At 44.9% G+C, this 24467-nt stretch overlaps 1 protein-coding gene across 4 annotated transcripts in view; it reads left to right on the forward strand.

Annotated features, from left to right (window-relative positions):
* Lnpk (zinc-ribbon metal-binding protein lunapark) overlaps nt 1–20872 on the forward strand; it is an 81482-nt gene extending 60610 nt beyond the window's left edge. For 2 of the 4 annotated variants that reach the window (XM_075693511.1, XM_075693514.1), the window contains one exon: nt 19161–20872. In XM_075693511.1, the coding sequence (XP_075549626.1) occupies nt 19161–19378 (218 nt within the window). In that variant the 3' untranslated portion in view covers nt 19379–20872. Of the gene's footprint in view, nt 1–7654; nt 7877–19160 lie in introns of all 4 variants that reach the window. The other 2 variants (XM_075693513.1, XM_075693512.1) reach the window with 2 other exon arrangements.
* The last annotated feature ends 3595 nt before the right edge of the window (nt 20873–24467 follow it).

Below are 24467 nucleotides of genomic sequence, written 5' to 3' on the forward strand. Positions count from 1 at the left end.
CCATGCTGTCGTCCAACTCATCCACACTGAGGACGTCGTTGAAGGGAGAGACTTGTTCTCATTGAGAATGAGGAATATGGGATTTATTTACAGTATCTACATGAGAACGGTACAGTTTATCCGTCTAGCATGACTGAAAGAGAATGCACACTCAGCAGCCGCACCACGGTTGCTTATAAACACTGTCCTCCCTAGATCCCTAGGTGAGGGAAAACGGCCATTCAACCGTCAACCAATTCGGAGCGTCCAAAGTCATTGTAGCCAACCCGCCTTTGAGGAGGAGGGTTTACCATAACACTCACTTCCGCACAGGTTTCACTGACCACACCAAAGTGAGGGTTTTCGCAGACAGGGGTCTTGCCCTGAGCAGGCACCTCTTGGTCCCAGAGTTGACCCCGCAGACAGTGGCCGCCGTGTCTGTCCATTGACTGACGACTTCTAAGACCCATGAGACGGCGCCGCAAAACACCTCCTTCCAGGAGTTCCCCCGCTCCAAACAAACGGTGATGGTGAATCCACTAACAATACTTGGTCCGCCGACTGCGTCTAGACATCCCGGCGCCGCTCGCTTGGGGACGCGGCGTATTGTCGTCCTTACAAAGCGAGTCGCCGCAGCAGACATGCCAGCGCCAAAGGGTTGCTGACGAGGCGCATTCTTGTTTTCACAAAGTGAGTGATTGCAGCGGGCCGGGCAGAGTTCGACGGTTGCTTCCCCGAAAATTGCCAGCCCCCGCAGGTCGAACGTAACAACACGTTTGCCTTTGGCCCAGATATTCCGTCACCGTGATTTTCTAACAATGTTTTTCATGCAATTCTTTTTCTCACTTTTCACACTTTCTCAGTGGTCGGAGCAATGCTCCAGACATGTTATGAGCAGGGGCAGCAGGCCATGTACGGTGGATAAGAGCAGCATATAATCCTGTAAAAGGCATTGCTATGTGGTTGCCCCACGTATATTGAAATTGTTGCAGTCTAGATAGATATACAGATTTACGAAAGTACTGCCAATGCATGCACCGAATTCTCATCGTCAACTACCAGATCGACTAGGCGAATAGCAGCCGCGTATGAGGATCTGCTATATTACGAAATAAGGCATCCAGAAAAGAGTGAGGCGCAGGCTTCTGTTGAAAAGATAGCGTTTGAGAGAAAGGTGACTACCCGCTCCGCTTGCGAAATCCACGCACCGCACACGACTACAAAATTTGGCTGACATGTTCACAGCAGCACATGCTATCCGCAGACTGCGTTTTTTCACCAGGCCTGAGGGGCGGTTCAAGGCCCCTTTAACTCTTTCATTGCCACGCCTATTCAGATCAATCACCGGTGATCAATGCTCTAGATCGCCGATTTCGACATAGAGCCGTTTCTTACCCACTTAAGGCCATCGAGTAGATAGTACAGGCACTGCACTTTCCAAATCAGTTTATATTTTCGCGTTCCGGCAATGTTGTGATTTTTGAGACCTTTTTGTGAACTAATGTGCATATGTTGTAGCGAAAAGAGGTGTGGCTGTCACCTTCTGCTGCGCTCTAGAAAGAAAGTCTGCCTCTCACAGTTATGCTGCACTAGCATCAAAATTTTGTAATCAAATGACTCCCAGCAAGTCCAGAATTAAACTATATTGTTGGCTTTGCCGTCCGACAGTTCTGAGCGGTGATAATTAACCGAAGATGACGCCAGCTGTTCACTAGTGAGCTTTGGTTTGGAGCCCGAGTCGTTTAACTCCACCAAAGTGTATTTCTGAAGGTCCGCCGCATGTCCAGCATGTGGACCTGGCATTTTCAACCAGTTTTCAAGAGTTGCGGTTTCGCTTCTGTAAAATCGCACAAGGTGACGCTGCTGGTGTCACTGCAGTTATCGAAAGTCGCTCCCATGGCGTCGTCCCATGCTGCTGTGTCACAAGAATAGTGTCATGCTCGAAACTATGCTGCATCCGCGCTTAAATTTAGTGATGAGGACTCGAGTTACGGTTCCGAACATGACAACAAAACAGATTCAAGCTATGACGGCGACAATGTTTTGAGTCTGCATGGGATATCCAGAGCTGTTCACTGGCGAGTTTACAGCCTTGAGCGGTCTCCTTCCTTGTGCTCACTTATCTGCCGATCGTTTTGCTTCCTGAGAGCTCTACTGATTACCTTCAGGGTGCATACTTCGTTTGGTTATGATGTGCTGCCATCGGCAGGAAAGAAACTTCTGTTCGCGCCAAGAAGGCCGCCCGTAGCACATCGCAGCCCAGCACTATGGATCAGCACAAGTCAATTTACAATGGCGTGGGATTTCTTTCTACTCTTCTTCTCTGCAGAGGCGATAAAGACAATCTGCAAAAATGAAAACAGGTATGCTTGGATGCATAATCTTGTAGCTGCCCAGCTACGCTGAGAGTGATCGGTCTTGGAAGAGGTGCATGACTCAAAACGAACTGGTGAAGTACACTCCTTGGACTTATCATCGGACCATCCTCAGAAGATGCCAAAAAGGCGGAACTGCAAAATGTGCTTTGAGGACCGCAAAGTTGAACAAAAACCACATGCTTTGTAGGAAAAGTGCGGAGTGCACCTATACAGTCGCCGACCGTTTATTCGGACCTCATGGGGACTGCGGAAATGTCCGAATAAACAGGTGTCCGAAAAAGCAGATTAAGAAAAAAAGAACGAAATCCTTTTATAGGCTAAAAATCATGAGCGCGATTTTGTGCGCGACAGCGACGAGCAATGGCTTCGAGCAGCGGATCGGGCCATCACTTGAACGGATCGCTCGGTCTTGTCGCGCGATCGCTCAGTTCTGCAAGTCTAGAATTCGTCGCTCATCGCCCGGAAGTGCTATGAGCGACTAGCCAGTAGTAGGCAGCCGGAAAGGGATATTTACATTGGGGACATACTACCGGTTTGCGCACGTGTGCGCTTCTCAGTATACAAACGGAACGAGCAAACTACCAAATTTTGATATGTAAACAAAATAAACCTATTGCAAGACCTTCAGAAATACTTTACGTTGCTTTGTACAGCCAAACAAATCAACTTAAATAATTATAGCAAGTGCCACACCAGGTTTGGTGTTAACTCGATGCCCTAATACCGGAAACACTGGAGAGCTGTCACGCGAAGCGGTCGCTCGCTTGGAGTTTGACTTCTGGGTGACGAGCGAACGCGACAGCCATCTTCATCGCGTCGCTTGTCGCTGTCGCGCAAAAAATCGCTTGCATGGGGTTTATACTTATTTCCATGCACTTATTCGAGCTCGGCAGTAGGCTTGAAGAAATCATAAATGCGCCATTGCACACTGTTCCGTTTATGCGCAATAAGATAAGCCTGAATCTCGGAGAGGGTCGTACGGTCACTATAGGCGGCTGAAAGCACAGTCACTGCTTGTACACACTCCGCATACGACGGCAGCATAGCACATGGTGCGTCATCTTCCAACTCAAGAGTCATCGTACGGCGGGGCAGCAGAAACCTGACGAATGATCTCGCCGTCGTCGAGTTCTGCGCATGTCAGTACAGCAGTGTCAGCACCTGTAAAACTGTCAAATGAGACGGTGTCCGGAATCGCAATGCAACCACTGCGCAGGTCTCGAGAGACCTGCGCAGTGGGTGAAAACAAGTGGATGAAAAAACAACTTGCCGCAGGTGGGAACTGAACCCACAACCTTTGCATTTCGCGAAGGTTGTGGGTTGTGGGTTTTTTTGTCCACTTTAATTTCCATTAATTTATCATTTCTTTATTTTCATTCATTAAGCACAAGTAATTTCCCCTGTGTGGTCCTTGGTGTCAGTGTTTGTTGGCTTCTCATGATATGACTAATAAAATCGGGGCCCTCGGTTAACCCCCTTTCTTCTCGTTTGCTTTCCATCTCTAAGGGCCATATTTAAGGCATAGGGGCCCTGGACCACCTCTCAGGCTTGGTGAGAAAACACATTCGGGGGTAGTAGACACTGCTGCGAACATTTCGGCCAAATTTGGAGTCGTGCGCAAGCATGTGGAGCTCAAGTGTAGCGCAAGATTGACCTCTCTCCAAGCACCTTCTTTTCAAACGGAGGCCTGCTCCTCGCCCATTTCAAGCCTGTTGGCAGAGCCGGTGGCTGTCGTGTTATCATAGAGCAGATTCCCATAGAGGGGTACCATTGGCCGATAGTTGACGTGACGCAAGCAAGATGTTTGGATCAGTGTGCTTCTTGCTTCGGTTATTGTGTATACAGTCGAACCTACTTATAACACTATTCAAGTGCCGCGAAAGTCCCATTGTTATAACTGATAATTGTTATAACCAGGTTGCATGAAAAAGTCAAAATAGGGGGATGGCAGAGCTGATGTGAGAAAACTATGATGGCGGGGAGGCCAGTGCTCTTCCCCACCACCTTCCTCCGTCCGGCTGCTGATTGTGTTCACTCGTTTAACTGCTTCCTGAGTGCTCCGATCGTGTATAACAAGCTGCAGCTGTCGGTGTTAAAGAATGACACTACTGTAACAACTGCAAAGAGGGGTCATGGGTGGCATATGTAAGCACCACCGAAGCATTGCATTGGTGGCCCAAAAGGAGCCTTTTAAAAAGTGCGAGAAGGCTGCCGCGGCAGCCTCTCAGCTTGAGAAATCCAGAAGAAATGCCGAGGCAAGATCGCCACAAGCATTTCGCCACATGCTTCTCACTAGATTGCACGAGAAAACCCTATATCTGTCAGCCTTGCATGCTTCGTGCAAAACTTGCTGACATCCTTCTCCAAAGCATCAAGGTGCGCCACGTAGTGCAGCGCAAGGTTCCTCACGAAAACAAAGCCCCGGAGGGAGTGAATGATCTGCTGGGCCTCCTGTGAGGAAAACACCCCATTAACAACGGCTGCATCACAGCCGTAGTCACCATCGCTGCATGTTCGTGACGATCGCCTCATTGGTTAGAAGCACTTAGTTTCCAAATCTGTAGCCGTGTGCTTTCCTCTCTCACCGGCAACGTCGTACATTGCCGATGACCAGTGGGGCGTGTCAGCCATCTTCCGTTTTGGTGGCGAATCAAACGAGGCTGAGAAACCACATGGCCAGGAATGATTTCGACACAACCAATAAAGAAAACCACAAGCGATTAAGCTGTTTGCAGAGCTGCGCTGAATGAGTAGCCAGTGAGCAACATGTGAGCAATCTGCGAGCAGCGCAGTTGGCGCAGTCCATTCGTGTCTCGGAGGGTGGGACGGCGTAGAGGTATGGGCACAGCCCATTCGTGTTCGGAGGGGTGAAAGGGCGATGGGAGAGAGGCACGCGGAGATGGCTGGAAAATGAGCGTGCGGCGGCTGTTGAAGCACTGGCCCATTGTACAGTTGCTCAAATTTCCCGCCTTTCTTTTTTTCTCTCTCTTTTCGAAAATTTCGCATTTCACTACATTTCAACTCGGATGCCCAGCAGCCAGACTTCATCACTTTAACCGATAATGTGGCATCGGGACATTCTAGTAAGCGAGTTATTTCACCATGGAAAACATACAAAAGTTGACGGTGCAGCAGCTTTTCATTGTTATAATAACCAATATAGTGTTAAAACTGGTATTGTTATAAGTTTGTTCAACTGTATTAATTGATGCATTTACATAAATAGGCTGCAGTAAACGAAAATCTGCATTTTGAATTCTGATAAGTGTTGCGCACTTCCAGGAGAAAGTGAATGTTGCTGTTTCAGGGTAGGCCACGGCTGCCCATGTAAAACTTAAACATAACCCTTCAGGCGGGGTGCCACTATTGGCGCCACACTGCTCCTTCAAAATGGAAAATGTTGAGGGTGAATGGGAAAAGTAAACATTGTGCTCATAATATATCTACTCATACTAGATGTTAAAAAAAATTATTTTGGCAACATATTTCTTTGAAGCACTTCACTCGTTCCAAGGCATCTTTTAGGCTTCAAAGAAAGGTGGTTCAAGGCCCCTTAAGCCTTATGGGTGCCATTTAATTCTATTGATTTAAAATGCCTCATTTCTTACATTTTCAGAATCATGAAAACCATAGATACTCTAATGAGAATTTTTAATTCTATAGTGAATTTTGTCAATTTTACAGAGTGTGGAGCCCAAGTGAAATCTCATTACAGGAGCATCAACTATTTCTCATGTCTAGCAAGCTTGAAAAGCACCTATGCAGCCACTTGAAAATCATGCCTGGTGCAACAAATCGTAAAGAACAAAGAAAAAAGTGAACCCGCGCATACGACGTACTCACACCGAGCAAAAATACCCAATTGTCTACTTTCCTACTCGTTTTACTAAAGCATTTTGCGCATTTTATTCAAGCTTGCAGAACACTTCTAATCAGAAGTGTTTGAAGATGTTTGCGACACATTTTAAATATTATTACTTTCATCAGCGCCTTGGCTGTTGATGCATAACGTTATCGCACACTATTGCATATGCAGTAACTCAAAGGGTTAAAGAGAGGGGTAGGTTGCAGTGCATATCATAGAGGTATACAAGGAAATAAAAAAAATATGCAAGAATATAGGTGGAGGTACAACAGCACCGTAGTAAGTAGTATCGGCTAAAGCATGATGAAATTATGAATTATCCCCGATTTAAACAATGTTCAGTAGAAAGTGGTTCCATTGCAGTGACGTTTGAAAAAGGGATTCTGCATACCACATAGTGAGGAGTGCAGATAAATGCATTGTGTTAGTGTTGCATGTGAAAGAATTTGTAGAGCACTGTTATTCTGAGTGTGAGCAATGATGGTGTAATACACTGTGGTTGAACGCATAGAATCTGCCGGCACTGTAGCCACTGGCTCCGTGGTGGGGACGTTAGTGAAACATTTCCTGTTGGTGTTTGTGTATAGCTTTTTGTGCGTACAAGTGCCGAAATATTACTGTGCTCGACGAAGTGGTCTTCAGTATAACGAATGCCATGCCATAGCCCCGAAAGTCAGGGCTGTCAATTGTGTTGAAATATCTGTCGCATTTTTATGCTAGGAAGCATAGAAATGGATGCAGTGTAATAGTCTATGGTAACTGGATTGGGCCAGTATGCATGGATTGCAAATTACATGCAAAAGCTTGCCTCACGTGTCCATTACTTAAGTTTAAGCACCAGTCATTGTTCATTAGCCATAAAAGTTGACCAGACAGATGATACTCATATCACATTCTGTTTGCCCCTTCTGCTGCAAAACTTTACGTGTACATCCTGTGCAAGACCCTTGCACTTGTGTGTATCAGAAAAGGTACCGTATCTTTACAAGTCTTGCTCAGTAAAAAGGTACAAGCATGAACAGCCTAAGCATGCCTCATAAAAATTAATTCTGGGGTTTTACATGCCAAAGCCACCATTTGATTATGAGGCACACCATAGTGAGGGATTCGGGATTAATTTTGACCACCGGGGCATCTTTAACCTCCTCCTAATGTACAGGACATGGGCGTTCTTGCATTTCACCCCTAATGAAATGCAGCAGTGGCAGCTGGGATTTGATCCCGCAACCTCATACTTAGCAGCGCAACACCAAAGCCACTAAGCCATAGCCATAGCCACTAAGGTGGGTGCATGCCTCGTGAGATATGAAAGCATTGAACGATTTAAGGATCTCATGCATTCATTCTTGTTCATAAGTGTAGCACAGAGGTTACAGAGGCACTGTAAGTACATCAAATGCTGATGCTAGTCATGCCTGCACCTGTCTTGTAGGAAAACCAGCCATGCCTCAAGCTGAGCTTTCCTGCGTAATCGGGCTTACATCGTGGACGCAGAAGTCCTGCGCCACAATGGGTTCTGTGGGCATGAAACTGGGAAGCACGGCAATTACTGCTGCTGCTGCTGCTGCCGCCGCCGCCGCCGCAGCTAGGACTAACACTGCAGGCCCCTGCTAAGGAACCTTCGAAGTGAGCCTCTGGACTGTGAAGTGCTAAGGTTCAGTGTTGCCATTTCGTGCTTTTATAGGAATAGGTGTGGTCCCATCAAATAACGATGCGGGCAGCAAGTGTTCAAGAGCTTACTCGAGGCAGCTTGATACCACCATTGCCATAAAGTGTGGTAGGTGACAGCTGGGGAAACTTTTTAGATTAGTTGGCTCACTAAAAACGATATGGCGCTTCCAGCGCACTTAGCCATTTCTTAGCTTGAGACCCGTCGCCTTGTCTGTGTGGCGATTTGTGGCAATTGCGTTCCGATAGGGGTGGAATGCAAAAATGTTTCTGTACAAAGATTTAGGTGCATGTCGAAGAACACCATGTGGTCAAAATAAATCCAGAGGCCCCCACATTACGGTGTTCTTTCATAGCCGGTGTGGTGCTTTGGAAGATTAAATCCCGTAATTTGGTTGGCGTGAGTACCTGCCTCAAAACAGTGTGTGCTGTGAAACCATCCATACACTGACACAGAGTGCCACACCCACATGACTGCTGTTCAAGATTGGTTGCTTCAATCTTTATAATTGAGATCTGGTTTCTCATTAGAATGTTCTCTATCATATAATATGTTATGTCCCTGTTAGTTACATCAAGCCAAGTCTCTAAAGCCAGTTACAACTGTGTAAGGTGAACACAGTTACATACCCACTCCATCTAACCGAATCTGTGCACGCATTCGACAATGACGTAAGCAGAACAATTGCAGATTAAAGTAGCAGTGTCTGTTATAATCGTGTCCATCTAATCCAGTCAATCTTTACCTTTCAGGACAAGGCATTATAATAGACTACTGAAACACACATGTAGAATTATTACTTTGGTTCAGCACAGAGAACTCTTCTAGGTAGCAGCCCTCGTTCAAATCCTTAATACTGACCTAAATGCAGTGATCATACATAAATGTGCTAAATGTAACATATTAAATACTTGCATACTTGCTTGAGTAATACCCCTGTCAAGTGGGCAAGTTAAGTGCACTTACGGGGAGTGCAGTCGGGACCTTGAGTGACACTTTAAGCTATGCGGTGCTAAACAAGCAAACAGAGTGCACTCGCCATATAAAAAGTAAATTGGTGACAGACTAAAAGCGCATTTTTTGAAGGTGTAGATTAAAAAGAAAAATACTTCAAGAAGTGATTGTTTTACATTGTATTATAAATAAACACAACCTAATTGATCTTTTCTCAACAAAAAACAGTATGTTCTTTATTATAAGAGTGTTGCAAGTCAGTGCCAGCCAAGACGAATGCCTAGCCAATCGAGAACAACATGGCGGCATGCGACGAGGCGGCACTTGATTCTGCTAGAACAGAGTATGAGCGACTTCTGTTACGATTATTTTCTTAAAAGCTGTTCAGCAACTAAAGTGAACTTCTGTGTCCCTTTTTTTTATACTTTACATTTCATACCTTTGAAACCGCTGGCTCGCCGGTGAGGCTACGCAGTCTACCAGCAAAGTGTGTTCCTTTAATGCACTCCGACCGAAGTGGTCTCTTCTGCATGTGACACTCCACTTGTGACATTTAGATTTGGCAAAGTATGCTTAAATTGAGTGACACTCTCCGTAAGTTCACTTAACTTGCCCGCTTGACAGGGGTATAAGGCTTCGTCCTGGTTAGCAGTCTCACAGCTGTGAAAGACTCACAGGGATCTTTCAATTAAAAGCTGATCACTTTGCAGTGTTTCGTGAGGACAAAGGAGAATCATTTAATAAAGATGTGCTACTCCAGAATGGCATTGCCTCTGCTTAACGGTAGCTTCTGTGCTGTTACATGTTCTTTGCCCTTGTTTCCTTGCACTAAAACGTCAGAATAAAATATTGAACAACCACCTATAAAAATAAAGCTTTGCTGTAGCAGAACATTTTTGCGAATGACATCGTTTTTCATCAATACCAAAGCTTCAGATTGCACGGCAAAATTAGTGGGCATTCACTTCAGCTAGTAATTTTTTTTTCTGGTATTCACCAAGGTCCAACCACCCTCTCAATTGAACTCATGCACCCGGTTAATTGCTCACTTATTATAATTAGGGACTCGACATCGACATCAAAGAAGGATTGTAAACAGCCGAAAAAACACTGCGTCACTAATACGGTGGCAACTCCCGCCAGCAGGAAATCGTCGCCGCTGGACAACAAAAATGACGACAATGGTGGCGAGGACATCGCAAAGTATTTGAAGGCATAGCAGACTAACTATCAATACGAAGTTCATGTGCGTGCATGTGCGCTGGCGTGAGCGTTGAAGCATTCGTAAGACGTCTTTGCGATCACGTGCCCAGCTGTGTTTACAGTCCTCCTCTGGCTCATCTGGTTGCTTTCTGAAACCGAAACTTGAACTGGTCACTACAAACAAGACTCCAAATAATTACCTGTCGTACTCTGAAGTAAATGAGGTTTCATGCCATGATTACTGGGTTATTAGCTACTTATTAAAGCAGAAAAAGCCAGATTTAAATATTTTGTGAGTACTTCTTTAAGTATAAATGTTCAAAGCTGAACGTTTTGTCATGAACCACAATGTAAATAAGTTGCATGTTCTCTACGAGCTACTACAAAACTTCAAAACATCTACGTTCTTAGTCTGGAGCTCAGCAAAGACAAATCTACTGCAACTAGGCACGCTCTCAAGCAATTAGGTAAGAAATAAGTCATCTGGTGACATTGTGCCGAAAAATGTTACTTAACCAAAAACATTTGAAACTTTGGTTCAAGGTAGTGGGCAAGTAAAGAAAAAAAGTAGTGACATTTCACTTAGTGAATGCAGGTTATGCACAAGCTTATGGATGCCGTGAACATGCACAACGAGCATCACGGCGTCAAAGCACAAACTGAAAGGGTGCAAACACAGTGGTGGATTCTACATTGATCTCGACAGCGTGATGCCTGTTGTGCCACAGGGAAGGCAGAAATGCTAGACATGCAAGGAAACGCTGTGACCATTCACAGCGAGCGCCATGGCGTCAAAGCACAAACTGAAAGTGTGCAAACGCATTGGGAATTTCTACATTGATCTTGACAACGCGATGCCTGTTGTGCCACAGGGAAGGCGGAAATGCTAGACATGCAAAGAAACGCCGTGAACATTTACAGCAAGCGCCGCGGCGTCAAAGCACAAACTGAAAGGGTGCAGACGCAGTGGTGGATTCTACATTGATCTTGACAGTGCAACGCCTGTTGTGCCACAGGGAAGGCAGAGATGCTAGACATGCAAGGAAACGCTGTGAACATTCACAGCGAGCGCCACGGCGTCAAAGCACAAACTGAAAGGGTGCAAACGCAGTGATGGATTCTACATTGATCTCGACAGCGCGATGCCTGTTGTGCCACAGGGAAGGCAGAAATGCTAGACATGCAAAGAAACGCCGTGAACATTTACAGCAAGCGCCACGGCGTCAAAGCACAAACTGAAAGGGTGCAGACGCAGTGGTGGATTCTACATTGATCTTGACAGTGCGACGCCTGTTGTGCCACAGGGAAGGCAGAGATGCTAGACATGCAAAGAAACGCCGTGAACATTTACAGCAAGCGCCACGGCGTCAAAGCACAAACTGAAAGGGTGCAGACGCAGTGGTGGATTCTACATTTATCTCGACAGCGCGATGCCTGTTGTGCCACAGGGAAGGCAGAAATGCTAGACATGCAAGGAAACGCCGTGAACATTTACAGCAAGCGCCACGGCGTCAAAGCACAAACTGAAAGGGTGCAGACGCAGTGGTGGATTCTACATTGATCTTGACAGCGCGACACCTGTTGTGCCACAGGGAAGGCAGAGATGCTAGACATGCAAAGAAACGCCGTGAACATTTACAGCAAGCGCCACGGCGTCAAAGCACAAACTGAAAGGGTGCAGACGCAGTGGTGGATTCTACATTGATCTTGACAGTGCAACGCCTGTTGTGCCACAGGGAAGGCAGAGATGCTAGACATGCAAAGAAACGCCGTGAACAATCACAGCGAGCGCCACGGCGTCAAAGCACAAACTGAAAGGGTGCAAACGCAGTGGTGGATTCTACATTGATCTCGACAGCGCGATGCCTGTTGTGCCACAGGGAAGGCAGAAATGCTAGACATGCAAAGAAACGCCGTGAACATTTACAGCAAGCGCCACGGCGTCAAAGCACAAACTGAAAGGGTGCAGACGCAGTGGTGGATTCTACATTGATCTTGACAGTGCGACGCCTGTTGTGCCACAGGGAAGGCAGAGATGCTAGACATGCAAAGAAACGCCGTGAACAATCACAGCGAGCGCCACGGCGTCAAAGCACAAACTGAAAGGGTGCAAACGCAGTGGTGGATTCTACATTGATCTCGACAGCGCGATGCCTGTTGTGCCACAGGGAAGGCAGAAATGCTAGACATGCAAGGAAACGCCGTGAAAATTTACAGCAAGCGCCACGGCGTCAAAGCACAAACTGAAAGGGTGCAGACGCAGTGGTGGATTCTACATTGATCTTGACAGCGCGACACCTGTTGTGCCACAGGGAAGGCAGAGATGCTAGACATGCAAAGAAACGCCGTGAACATTTACAGCAAGTGCCACGGCGTCAAAGCACGAACTGAAAGGGTGCAAACGCAGTGGTGGATTCTACATTGATCTCGACAGTGCAATGCCTGTTGTGCCACAGGGAAGGCAGAAATGCTAGACATGCAAAGAAACGCCGTGAACATTTACAGCAAGCGCCACGGCGTCAAAGCACAAACTGAAAGGGTGCAAACGCAGTGGTGGATTCTACATTGATCTTGACAGTGCGATGCCTGTTGTGCCACAGGGAAGGCAGAAATGCTAGACATGCAAAGAAACGCCGTGCACATTCACAGCGAGTGCCACGGCGTCAAAGCACAAACTGAAAGGGTGCCAGCACAGTGGTGGATTCTACATTGATCTCGACAGTGCAACGCCTGTTGTGCCACAGGGAAAGTTAGACATGCAAAGAAACGCTGCAAATGTGCACAGTGAGCAGCAACGCAGTCGCTACATTGATCTCGATGGTGCAATGCCTGGTTTGCCACAGGGAACACGCTATTGCTTCACATGCAAAGAAGAGATGCCGCAAACATGCACAACAAGCACCGCACCGTCTAAGGAAAACACTACGCACGAAGGCGCGCTTTCTTGTAAAAATGTGGCCTGTTTCGTGGGCCAGCCTTTTTTTATTGTTTCTCGCTTTTAATATTTCAGTTTGAGAAGATTTGTTTCATGACATTTGTTTGCAGGCTGTCATTCTCAAGATTCCATGAAATAACTTTGTAAAGAATGCAAGACAAAGTATGAGCAACTTTAGTGCCACATACAATGCTTCGCGGCCTCAGACAAACACCGCCATTCTGAAGAGCTGTCCAGTTACGCTTGAATGTAAAAGAAGACTACTCAGCACCAAAAGTGTGCATTACTTTGTCTTGGAATAGTTTATACACTCTTAGGCAAAGTTGCACCCTTTGGGGTGTATCTCTGCCACATAACAATAATCGTCATCTGCCTTGCTTGCATTTCCTTTCTTGAAAACGCCGCGACCGCTACTTTCCTGTTAGGAATGCTGTGCCATGCTGATAATGCACATGCCTTTCGTTACTGGAAAGTACTGGGCTCGCCGCGTTAAAGAAAGGAAATGCGGAGAAGACAGATTTATTGTTATGTGGCAAAAGGGTGTAATTTTGCTTAAGAGTGCAGCCTTGCCTTCTGGTACACACACTGCACAGCAATGGTCGCACCATTTAGACAAGGTGTAAGTGTAATGAGCTTGGAAGAATGGATATGCAATGCTTAAATGTTCTCTAAAGCTTTGACCAAAGCTTCATGTGGATCACTCATTCATTTTTGACAACAGCCACCAAGATAGTAGCTTGATACACAGCACTACGTGCTGGCATTGTCCATTGTAAAAAAAGAAAGTGGAGGTAACTGGGGCAAGCGATGGGAGTGTTGCCATGTGATAAACAAGGCATCTATGAACGGCAAATTGGTTTTGTGGGTGGAGCTTGTGCTGAATTCTTAGGTTGCCATCGACTGTATCATCATTTCATTCCATAGTTTTTCAGCTATTCATCATCATCAGCAGCAGCCTGTTTTACGTCCACTGCAGGACGAAGGCCTCACCCTGCGATCTCCAATTACCCCTGTCCTGTGCCAACCGATTCCAACTAGCATCCGCGAATTTCCTAATTTCATCGCTCCATCTGGTCTTTTGTCGTCCTCGATTGTGTTTCCCTTCTTTTGGTACCCATTCTGTAACCCTAATGGTCCAACGGTTATCTAGCCGGCACATTACATGACCTGCTCAGGTCCATTTTTTTTTCTTGATGTCAATTAGAATATCGTCTACACCCGTTTGCTCTCTGATCCAAACCGCTCTCTTTCTGTCTCAACATTATGCCTAGCAATCTTCGTTCCATCGCTCTTTGCACAGTCCTTAACGTGTTCTCAAGCTTCTTTGTCTTAAGATGACCACACTTCGTGCTTCACTACCACCGGCCATTTTTTATTCCGTCTACGTAGACAATATACAAATAGGTTTCAAATCCTGCAACCTGCAATCTTACAGTGTGTGAGAGAAAGGTACAGCAGGGCTTAAACAAGGTGTCCAAGTGGGCTGACCAAAATGTATTTAAAATCAATCCCCAAAAAAGTTATTGTGTTCTCTTTACAAGAAAGAGAGGCCTGTTTCGAAATCCTTGTGTAGAACTGGGTGGACAACAAATTCCTGCCAACAGAAAGCACAAATTTCTAGGTGTTACACTTGACTCCAGGCTTACTTTCATTTCGCACATAAAATGTATTAAAGCAAAATGTCTAAAAACAATGAACTTACTCAAAATCCTATCCCACACAATATGGGGTAGCGACAGGAACTGTTTACTGAATCTTTACAGGAGCCTAGTTCGATCATGATTAGACTATGGTGCCATAGTATATCACTCTGCCGCACCGAGCGCGCTAGAGGTGTTAGACCTCGTTCATCATCAGGGTGTCTGCCTGGCCACTGGCGCATTTAGAACAAGCCCTGTCAAAAGTCTATATGTTGAGTCAGATGAGTGGTCACTCCATTTTCAGAGAACATACATGAGCTTCATCTATTTTCTCAAAGTGCGCTCTAATTAGGAACATCCGTGTTTCACAACCATTAACGACTTGACATGTGAAACACTCTTTTGTAATAGACCCTCCATGAGACTTCCTTTGTCACTGCGTGCAAGAAAACTTAGCGAGGAAATGGATGTCCCAGTTCTCAACTAATGCCTCTAAGCTATTACCGCCCTGGGAGTGGCAGGGGATAGACTGTGATATATCCTTTGTAGAGGTCACAAAGCAAGCACCTGACCTCGAAATCGCTATGCATTTCCGTGAACTTCAATCGAAGTACTCCTGTTCTGAATTCTACACAGATTCGTCAAAATCACATACTGGTGTATCTTATACTGGTGTTGGTCCCTCTTTTTCTAAATCTGACGTATTGAATTCGCAAACAGGTATCCTCACTGCAGAAGCCTATGCAGTACTGTCTGCAGTAAAACATATAAAGAAATTAAAACTCGACAGAGCAATAGTGTTCACAGACTCGCTAAGTCTTGTAAAAGCGTTAATTTCTTTACAAAAGCATACAAATCCTGTTTTCATTGAACTTTACTCACTCTAATGCAATATTTATCTATCACAGACATGTAGTAATATGCTGGGTACCTGGCCATAGAGGTATCGAGGATAATGTACTAGCTAATAAAATGGCCACATCACTCATGTCACTAGCTATTATTCCTACGGCTGCTGTCCCTGTCACAGACCTGAAGCCTTTCTTACAAAATAAACTGCGAAAACATTGGCAATGCATGTGTAATGCAGAAATAAATAATAAACTGTATGTTACAAAGCCACAGTTAGGTTTTTGGCCCTCCCCAACAAAATCACGGCGAACAGATGTCCTATTCTGTCGTCTCAGAATAAGGCACACATTTGGTACCCACAATTTTCTGCTTACTGGAAATGAACCTCCAACCTGTGGTCGATGTGGTGAGAGGCTGACCATCCTCCACGTCCTCTTGGAGTGTCGGAAAGCCGAATCTGAGAGAAAGAAACGTTTTCCTCTTGCACATCATTATTGCATCCCTCTTCACCCGGCTATGTTTCTTGGTAAAGAGCCATTTTTAAACACCAAAGCAGTCCTCAATTTCTCAAATGACGTTGTCCTACATGTTATGCGCCCATTAAATTCATAGCGCATCCTTGTTCCAGAGGATGCCACTGCGATAGTTGTCTTGTAAAGCGCATGCCTCCAGGTCCTTGTGTCTCAAGGGCTCTAAGGAGGCAGTGGTGCTGTAGTCAATTTTAGCATCTTACATATTTTGTATATCGTGTCATTATTTCGTAATGCACCTTAGTGCTTATAGTACACGTCGTTTGTCATTGCTATAATCTTATTACACATAGACTTTATGCACTTTAGAGCGACCATTTTTAATGCCCCTTTACTGCCACGTGACATCAACTTCGTAGAAGTCATAACTCCACCGCAGACTCATCAACACTGGCTCGCCGCTCTTTGGCCATACCTGGCCCTTGCGCTACTAAACACTACACATTCATTCAAGCTTCTTTGTCAGTCTCCAAGTCTCTGCCCCATATGTCAGCACTGGTAAAATGCAGATTGTACACCTTCCTTTGCAATGATAATGGTAAGCTTCCAGTCACGAGCTGGCAATGTCTGCCGTATGCGATCCAACCCATTTTTATTATTCTGTGAATTTCTTTCTCATGATCAGGGTTCCCTGTGATTAATTGACCTAGGTAAATGTACTCCTTCACACACTGTAGAGGCCGACTGGCGATCCTGAACTCTTGTTCCGTTGCCCAGCTGTTTATCATTATCTTTGTCTTCTGCATATTAATCTTCAATCCCACTCTTACACTCTCTCTGTTAAGGTCCTCAATCATCTGTTGTAACTCGTCTGCATTGTTGCTGAATAGTACAATGTCATCGGCAAACCGAAGGTTGCTGAGATATTCGTCATCGATCTTTACTCCTAAGCCTTCCCAGTTTAATAGCTTGAATACTTCTTCGAAGCACACAGTGAATAGCATTGGTGAGATTGTGTCTCCCTGTCTGACCCCTTTCTTTATAGGTATCTTCCTGCCTTTCTTGTGTAGAATGAAGGTAGCTGTGGAACCTCTGTAGATATTTTCCAAGGTATTTATGTAAGCGTTCTGTACTCCTTGATTAAGTAATGCCACTATGACTGTTGTTATCTGTACTAAATCAAACGTCTTTTCATAATCTATGAAAGCCATATAGAGAGGCTTATTGTACTCTGCTGATTTCTCGATAACCTGATTAATAACATGGATGTGATCCATTGTAGAGTATCCCTTCCTGAAGCCAGCCTGTTCCCTTGGTTGACTAAAGTCCAGTGTTGCCCTTATTCTATTGGAGATTATTTTGGTAAATATTTTATATAATCCTGGGAGTAAGCTAATGGGCTGATAATTTTTCAATTGTTTCTTTTTTTGTGGATTAGTATAATGTTTGCATTCTTCCAGTTTTCTGGGACCTTTGCAGTCGATAGGCACTTCATATAAAGAGCCGCCAGTTTTCCAAGCATTATGTCTCCTCCATCTTTGATTAAATCGACTGTTATTCCATCTTCTCCTGCCGCTCTTCCTCGTTTCATGTCTTGCAAGGCCGTTCTGACCTCATCGCTAGTTATAGGAGTAGTTTCTGTATCCTATTCATTACTGTTTCTAATGGAGGTATCCTGACTCCTCTGGGTACTGTACAGGCTAGTACAGAATTCTTCCGCTGCTTTTACTATACCTTCGAGATTGCTGATGATATTACCCTGCTTATCTTTCAGTGCATACGTCTAGGTTTGTCCTATGCCAAGTTTCCTTCTCACTGATTTCAGGCTGTGTCCATTTTTTACAGCTTCTTCTGTCTTTCTCACATTGTAGTTTCGAATATCACTTATTTTTGCCTTGTTGATCAGTTTTGACAGTTCTGCAAATTCTATCTCTTGAGTTGGACACTTTCATTTTTTTTTTTTTTCGTTTCTTTATTACGTCCTTTGTTACTTGGGAGAGCTTGCCTCCCACTTCCATTGCTGCCTCTGAAGCCAACCTTGTAACGGTTTTATTCATTAGCTCTATGTCATCATCATCTCTCTGTTCTGAAGCTCATATTTGTTTGCAAGTACCAGCCTGAATTCGTGTGCTTTTACCCTTACTGACTCTAGGTTGACCTGTTTCTTCTTGACCAATTTAGCTCTTTCTCTCTTCAAATTGAGGTGAACCTAACCTTAAGCTATGATCACTGCACTTCACCGTACCTATCACTTCTACATCCTGCACTATGCTGGGATCAGCAGAAAGTATGAAGTCACTTTCATTTCTTGTTTCACCATTAAGGCTTTTCCAGGTCCACTTTCTGTTGCTACACTTCGTGAGAAAGGTGTTCATTATTCAAAGCTTATTCCTTTCTGCAAATTCTACCAGCATCTCTCCTCTAGCGTTCGTAGAATCGACACCGTAGTTGCCAATCGCTTGTTTACCTGCCTGCTTTTTCCCCACTTTTGCATTGAAGTTGCCCATTACTACAGTATACTTAGTTTGCACTTTTCTCATCGCTAATTCAACATCTTCATAAAACTGATCTACTTCCTCAGCATCGTGACTGGATGTTGGTGCGTAGGCTTGTACTACATTTAATCTATACCTCTTATTGTTTGATTACGACTACAGGTACCCTCTCATTAATGCTGTAGAATTCGTCAATGTTGCCCATTATGTCCTTATGGATTAGGTATCCTACCCCATATTGCTTCTTATCTAGGAGACCTCTATAGCAGAGGACATGTCCGTTATTCACCAATGTATAAGCCTCACCAGTTCTTCTAATCTCACTCACTAAGGCCACTGATATCCCAAACAATGTCTGATAGTTCCTCAAAGAGTCCTGCTAAGCTAGCATCACTCAAGAGGGTTCGAGTGTTAAACGTTGCAAGGGTCAGTTTCCATTGGCGGCCTGTCCGGACCCAGAGATTCTTAGCAACCTCTGCTGCCTTACAGGTCTGACCTTCACCTTGGTCAGGTGCTCCGCAGCTGCTGGGGACTGAGGGCCATTGGGTAATTGAGTGAACCATTTGGGAGGGGGTGGCCGAATACTGCACCAGGGAGGCCAATTCCTTTTCTGGTGCAGCAGTGTCTTGTTGAAGCTTAGTTGGCCTTCCTAATTTGGTTGTACCTGGACTTTGCATTTATTATGACTATAAGTACTTTCTTGCTCTCTCTCTAATACAGAAGATGCAGATGAAACAGACATGGAAACATGCGACGAAGGTTTCGAGAGCAAGGTGGCGAAGGACGAAGGCGCGCCGGATGACAGCCTTCCTGCCGCGAAAATCTTGCCAGTTGATGCCTCAGGCGACATTTTGGGCCTCCACGAGATAGCCCGCCAGCCAAAGCAGGCTGTCGTGGCTCCGCTGCCCAAGAACCCGCAGTGCAAGAAGGATGACTAGATCACCGGTCACCTTAGATGTGCCTTAAAATTTTTTCTTATAGCTCCTACTACTAACCAAGACAGAGACATGTTGCTGTGTAGTATGTATGGAGCGCCGAGATAAAATCGTGCTGCCATGAATCTTGGTAAGAGATTAATGAAGTATGCCGAACATTTGTAGCCCCTGTGTTGGATGAGTGTTGCTCTTGGGGAGGGGGGTAATATGTTTGTGCACGTGTTGTCGCTAGCAATCTCCCAATTTTGTTGTGGCTCTGTACAGTTAGCATTAAAACTGAATGTCCAATAATCATGACTAGAATAGTAAATTATATGTCCCATTTTATGTCAGGCTTCTCCTCCTTTTATTGCTTTTCTGTGGCTTGTACAGTTAAGGGGTCTCATTGAATGTCTTCTTTGTTTTTAATTAATCTACATTCTATGCTCAAAACGAATGTTTGCATGTTTGTTGCTCTAAAGTCCCACGACATAGCCTTCTGCACTTAACAACTATTCAATGCGCAGCAATCATTGGTCACTGTGCCAGCTGTTGCACAGGTCATTAAGATGCTTTTCTTTTTTCTTGCAAGTGAAAAATTTTAAGGTGCTGCAAAATTTGCATTCACTACTGGCATTTTAGGAGGCCTTCGTTAACTGTTGCCCGGATCACGACCTGTGCCATGGTTCGTTTATAACTGTGTCGGGTGTTGCAATACATGACTACACGTGCAGCTACTGTAGATTTGCTACAATTCAAACTCTAATACTTAATGGAAAATTACAACCATTTTGAACAAACCTAAATCTTGCAGTAAATATTGACCTTCTGGCTTCCCAAAGCGGAGGAATATATGTGAAAATTGTCTGACAAGAGGACACATCTATACGGCATGAGCAGCCTAATGTGTTCTTGTTTGATATTCAGGGTGCTGTGCAGCTTGACCTGTCACAATACGGTGCCATTGACTGGTTTCTGCAATTTCAACTGGATCATGCGAATATCAATCAATGCTCCTGTTTCACTCGTACATCTGTTCAAACAAGACCTGTATGTGCTGTACATGCAATGCCCACATGGTTGTGTTTCGGGCCATATTTTATCGAACTTCAAATAAATTGAACTTTTGCGCATTTGAACGAAACTCTTCTTGTCTCTAGGAGTTTGAATTGATGCAAAGTCCTCTGTTTCATGCATGCATGGCAAAACGAATTGCAATGAATTGAATTTTATGGATGTTATTTTATTGGTGGCAGAAAAACATGATAAACTTTAAATATCATGCACTGTAAAATAAACGTGGGCTATTGTGGCTCTGTAACTGCTGGTTTATTAGATCATGGCTCTCACTTCTTTAGTCCATTATTTAAAGAAAGAAAGAACCTCCTCATTCTAGATTTTTTTTTTTTTCACTTGGACTGTTCTGTGTGCCTTATTTGAGAGTCTTTCTTTTATTATTATTGTTTGGACTGTTTTATGTGCCTTTTTTAGGATCGAATAAATCTGTGCAGAAAACATTTTGCTTGCTGTAACACGCATAACAGAATTACGTTTGACATGTTTACCGGCAATGACATGTTTTACAGGCAGCGAAACAGATACCGCATTTTTTGGTGTGTCATCTGCTTCAGTAATTTGCAAAGCGCGTAAAAAGTGTGGATGCGAGTTACAGGCTTTTTCGACCCTGCAAGGTCATTTCGCTGTATCGTGCGCTGCATTACCCTGAAGCTGCACCACACATTGACAAAGAGCCGTACCAACAAAAAGTCACAGCTTCACCCGAAAGGCGAAGCGTCGATTGTGATAGCAAATTAGTAGACAGTCATAATAAGTAAGGATAGTAGTTTCATTGGCCGTATAAACTTGTAAATGCTCGCTTACTGACTAAACAAGCATGATTTCAGTACACAGCACACCCAAATGACCGCGGTCACTCGCTGTCAAAATGCTGTCATGAGGAAGCATGACCTTTGTGCTTTCTATTTCTTCAACGCAAACTGAGCGACGAGAACACAGCACACATAAAGCTCCGAGCCATCGGCCCACCTAGACTCTGTCCTCAAAGCAGATCACTTTGAGGACAGCATGTATATGAGGCGTGGCAAAAGTGTGGTTAGTGCATATCTCTTCTCTCTGGTCCACTCTTCTCTGGTGCACGAAGTAGCGGCACAGGCCGTTGAAACTTCTTAAGCTAATGACTAGCTAAAGTGCACGTCAGTGTCGCCATGTGACTCATTTCAAGCTATGTCGCAATTGGTAGTCATTCTACTTGTCGATTACAGCTTCGTTGTCCAACCACTTCTACAGCGTGGATTGGACAGCAGTTTTCTTACACGTTTCATATATATATTGTCACGGTCACCAATACAGTCGACTGCTTCATCCCATGAAGACGAAATGCCACTCCTCGGTGTTCTTGATACGGCTGCCATTGCACACCAACAATGCGATGTCCCTGAATGGCTTGCCCTTATTAATTTTTTAGACATAAGAACACCCAAGGCACCTAGAATTTTTTCCAGAGGACTGTCATTGTTTTGTTTATGCAACAATGTTCTCTACAAAAGGAACTTTTCACCCATCAGATGCAGCTATTTGCTGGTCGTTCCTACACCTCTTCGAAGTAAAGTACTCCAAGCATGTCACAACAAGGTCATTTATGACCACTTAGGCTACATGGTGATACTGAACAGAGTATGACAAAGGTACTACTGGCCAAGACTCGCCATGGCCGTCAGATATCGCGTACAGACTTGCCTCGATTGCCAGAGGCCCAAGTCATCCCCAGCAAGACCAGCTGGCCTGCTACAACCCGTTCAGGTCCCACGGACATCATTTGACCAGATTAGAACGAACATTTTGGGCCAACTTGCTGCGTCTAGTGCAGGAAATCGCCGGGTTATTGTTGCGCCTGGTTATCTGACTCGCTACGCCGAAACGAAGGCTCTCCCAAGAGGCACAGGTGGCACGATTTTTTTATAAGAGAATGTGCTGAGACATGGTGCACCAACCATAGTAATCACAGACAGAAACCGCATTCACGGCAGTGCTTTTAGACAATGTCCTGAAGCTCAGTGGAACGACTTGCCGCAAAACGACAGCCTACCATCCACAAACCAACCGACTCGCAGAGCACCTAAACAAAATGTTTGATGACATGCTTTTAATGTATGTGGATGTCGGACACAAAAATTGGGATGAGGTCCTGCCTTATATAACTTGCTTACAACATCGCTAAGCAAAAAATAACACCGTGACTCCGTTTAGCCTTGTTCACAGATGAGAAGTGCGGACGATGTTGGATGCAATACTCCCGTATGCATGCAATGGCGCTGATACGAATGCAGATGTGTTTATGCAATACGCCAAGGAATCTAGACAGCTTGCACGCATACGGAAATGGCAACACAACAGCAAGAATATGATGCAGGCCGCTACAATGCTCCCCCTAGACCAGTAACCTACGAAACTGGCAACAGAGTGTGGGTTTGGACACTCATCCAAAGACAAGGACTATCCGTGAAGCTATGGGAGGGCAAATTAGGCTATTTGCTCCCCCACGTCTGTAGGAGGGCACTATTGGCTGCACACTGGTAAATCCAACAAAACAGCAGCTGAGGCCAAGTTTTCTTTCATAATAGCGCCTGCATTAGTATGCTTTTCTCGTTGAATATATCTTGCTTTGGCAGGTAGGATTGCCTTTTGGTCCTCACTGCCATGCACTGTAGCAGACGACACTCGGCTGGCTTCACGAAGCAGCTAAGTGTATATGGTTCATTGCAGTGCGGGCCATCTGTGTGACGCGCCTTGCACTCACCTTGAGGCTATTACCGAGAAGTCCAAAACAAGTTTCACCCTACACTGCTTCGGGGCCGTCTAACCTAACCATCTTGAAAACACACAATCGACTTTGCTTTTAAAACTTTACTGGTTTGTAATCAATGTAGTCTCTTTAGCGTTTTTTCGCTGCGTTATAGTGACTTCTTGTGCGCTTCGAAACAAAGTTTTCTATTTAGCAACCAGGGACTTTTTAGCGACTTCAATGAATAACTAGTGAAATTCCAGCCACGTCGAAGTTGGGAAAGTTGCGCCAAAAATGACCTTTTAGAATGCAGTTTATTATTCAAAAGTTACATGTAAGTGCCAGAAACCCACGACGCATAGCCGACATGACCATGATAAAGAAATGGTTGGCATCATATTGATAGTGTTCACACCGTGATTGTGCTTCACAGCACAGTGGCCATCATTGGGCTAACAAAATTGACTTTCATTTTATTAAGAAAGGCGATTTGATTGCGCTTATATGCTGAAGGTTCTGTGGTATCACTAAATGGTTCGGCTTGTGGACGTTTGCAAGCATAGCAGTAAATTAATCCACCAAAGCCAATAGAAATGAATTCCATGTTCAGATCTTGAACACAGCAGGTGAATAAGACTGACCAACTGTATAGAAAGGCATATATATTGAAGAAGCTACGCTCGTTGAGGCAAATATGAACTCATTATTTCCGTTTCTCACGGCTTTTGGACCAATCAATATCTCACGGCAAGTTTCAAGAAGACCAAGGGCAGAAACAGAGTATTCGACCTGTATTCGACCTCTTCTGGCAATTGTCGCCGTATTAACAACATGCTGCTAAGTACATTCCACAGAATCTAGTTCTTTTATTACGAACGTCGACAACCAGCAAAATTGGGGAATAATGTAGACTAAGCACCTTTTTATGCTAAGTATATTATTTGTGTTCTTTTGAATCGTGTTTGTAACCTTAAAATCTGAAAGTAAATGCAGAATTTAAGCTGTATTATCAGTTATGTAAAAAAATTGGAGGCTTATCAAGGCTAAGCCCAGTGGATGTGAAGCATCCACTGGGCTTAACCTTAGCGTATCCTTAGCGTTTGGAGGCATCTTGACCGCATACACGCCCGGCGCAAAGACGCTGGCGCGGTTGCGGGCACAGAGACTGACGCGACGGCGGGCGCGCGCCGCTTCATCCCTGGCGTGATGTCACATATCACGTGATGCAGCGATGGTGGCGCCGCCACCGCGTCGCGCGCGACGGCGCAAACCGAAGCGAGGAGGCCTCCGCCGGGCAACGTCCGACGGCGC

The sequence above is a fragment of the Dermacentor variabilis genome, chromosome 5, assembly GCF_050947875.1.
Source record: "Dermacentor variabilis isolate Ectoservices chromosome 5, ASM5094787v1, whole genome shotgun sequence".
In the NCBI taxonomy this organism is placed as follows: Eukaryota; Metazoa; Arthropoda; class Arachnida; order Ixodida; family Ixodidae; genus Dermacentor; species Dermacentor variabilis.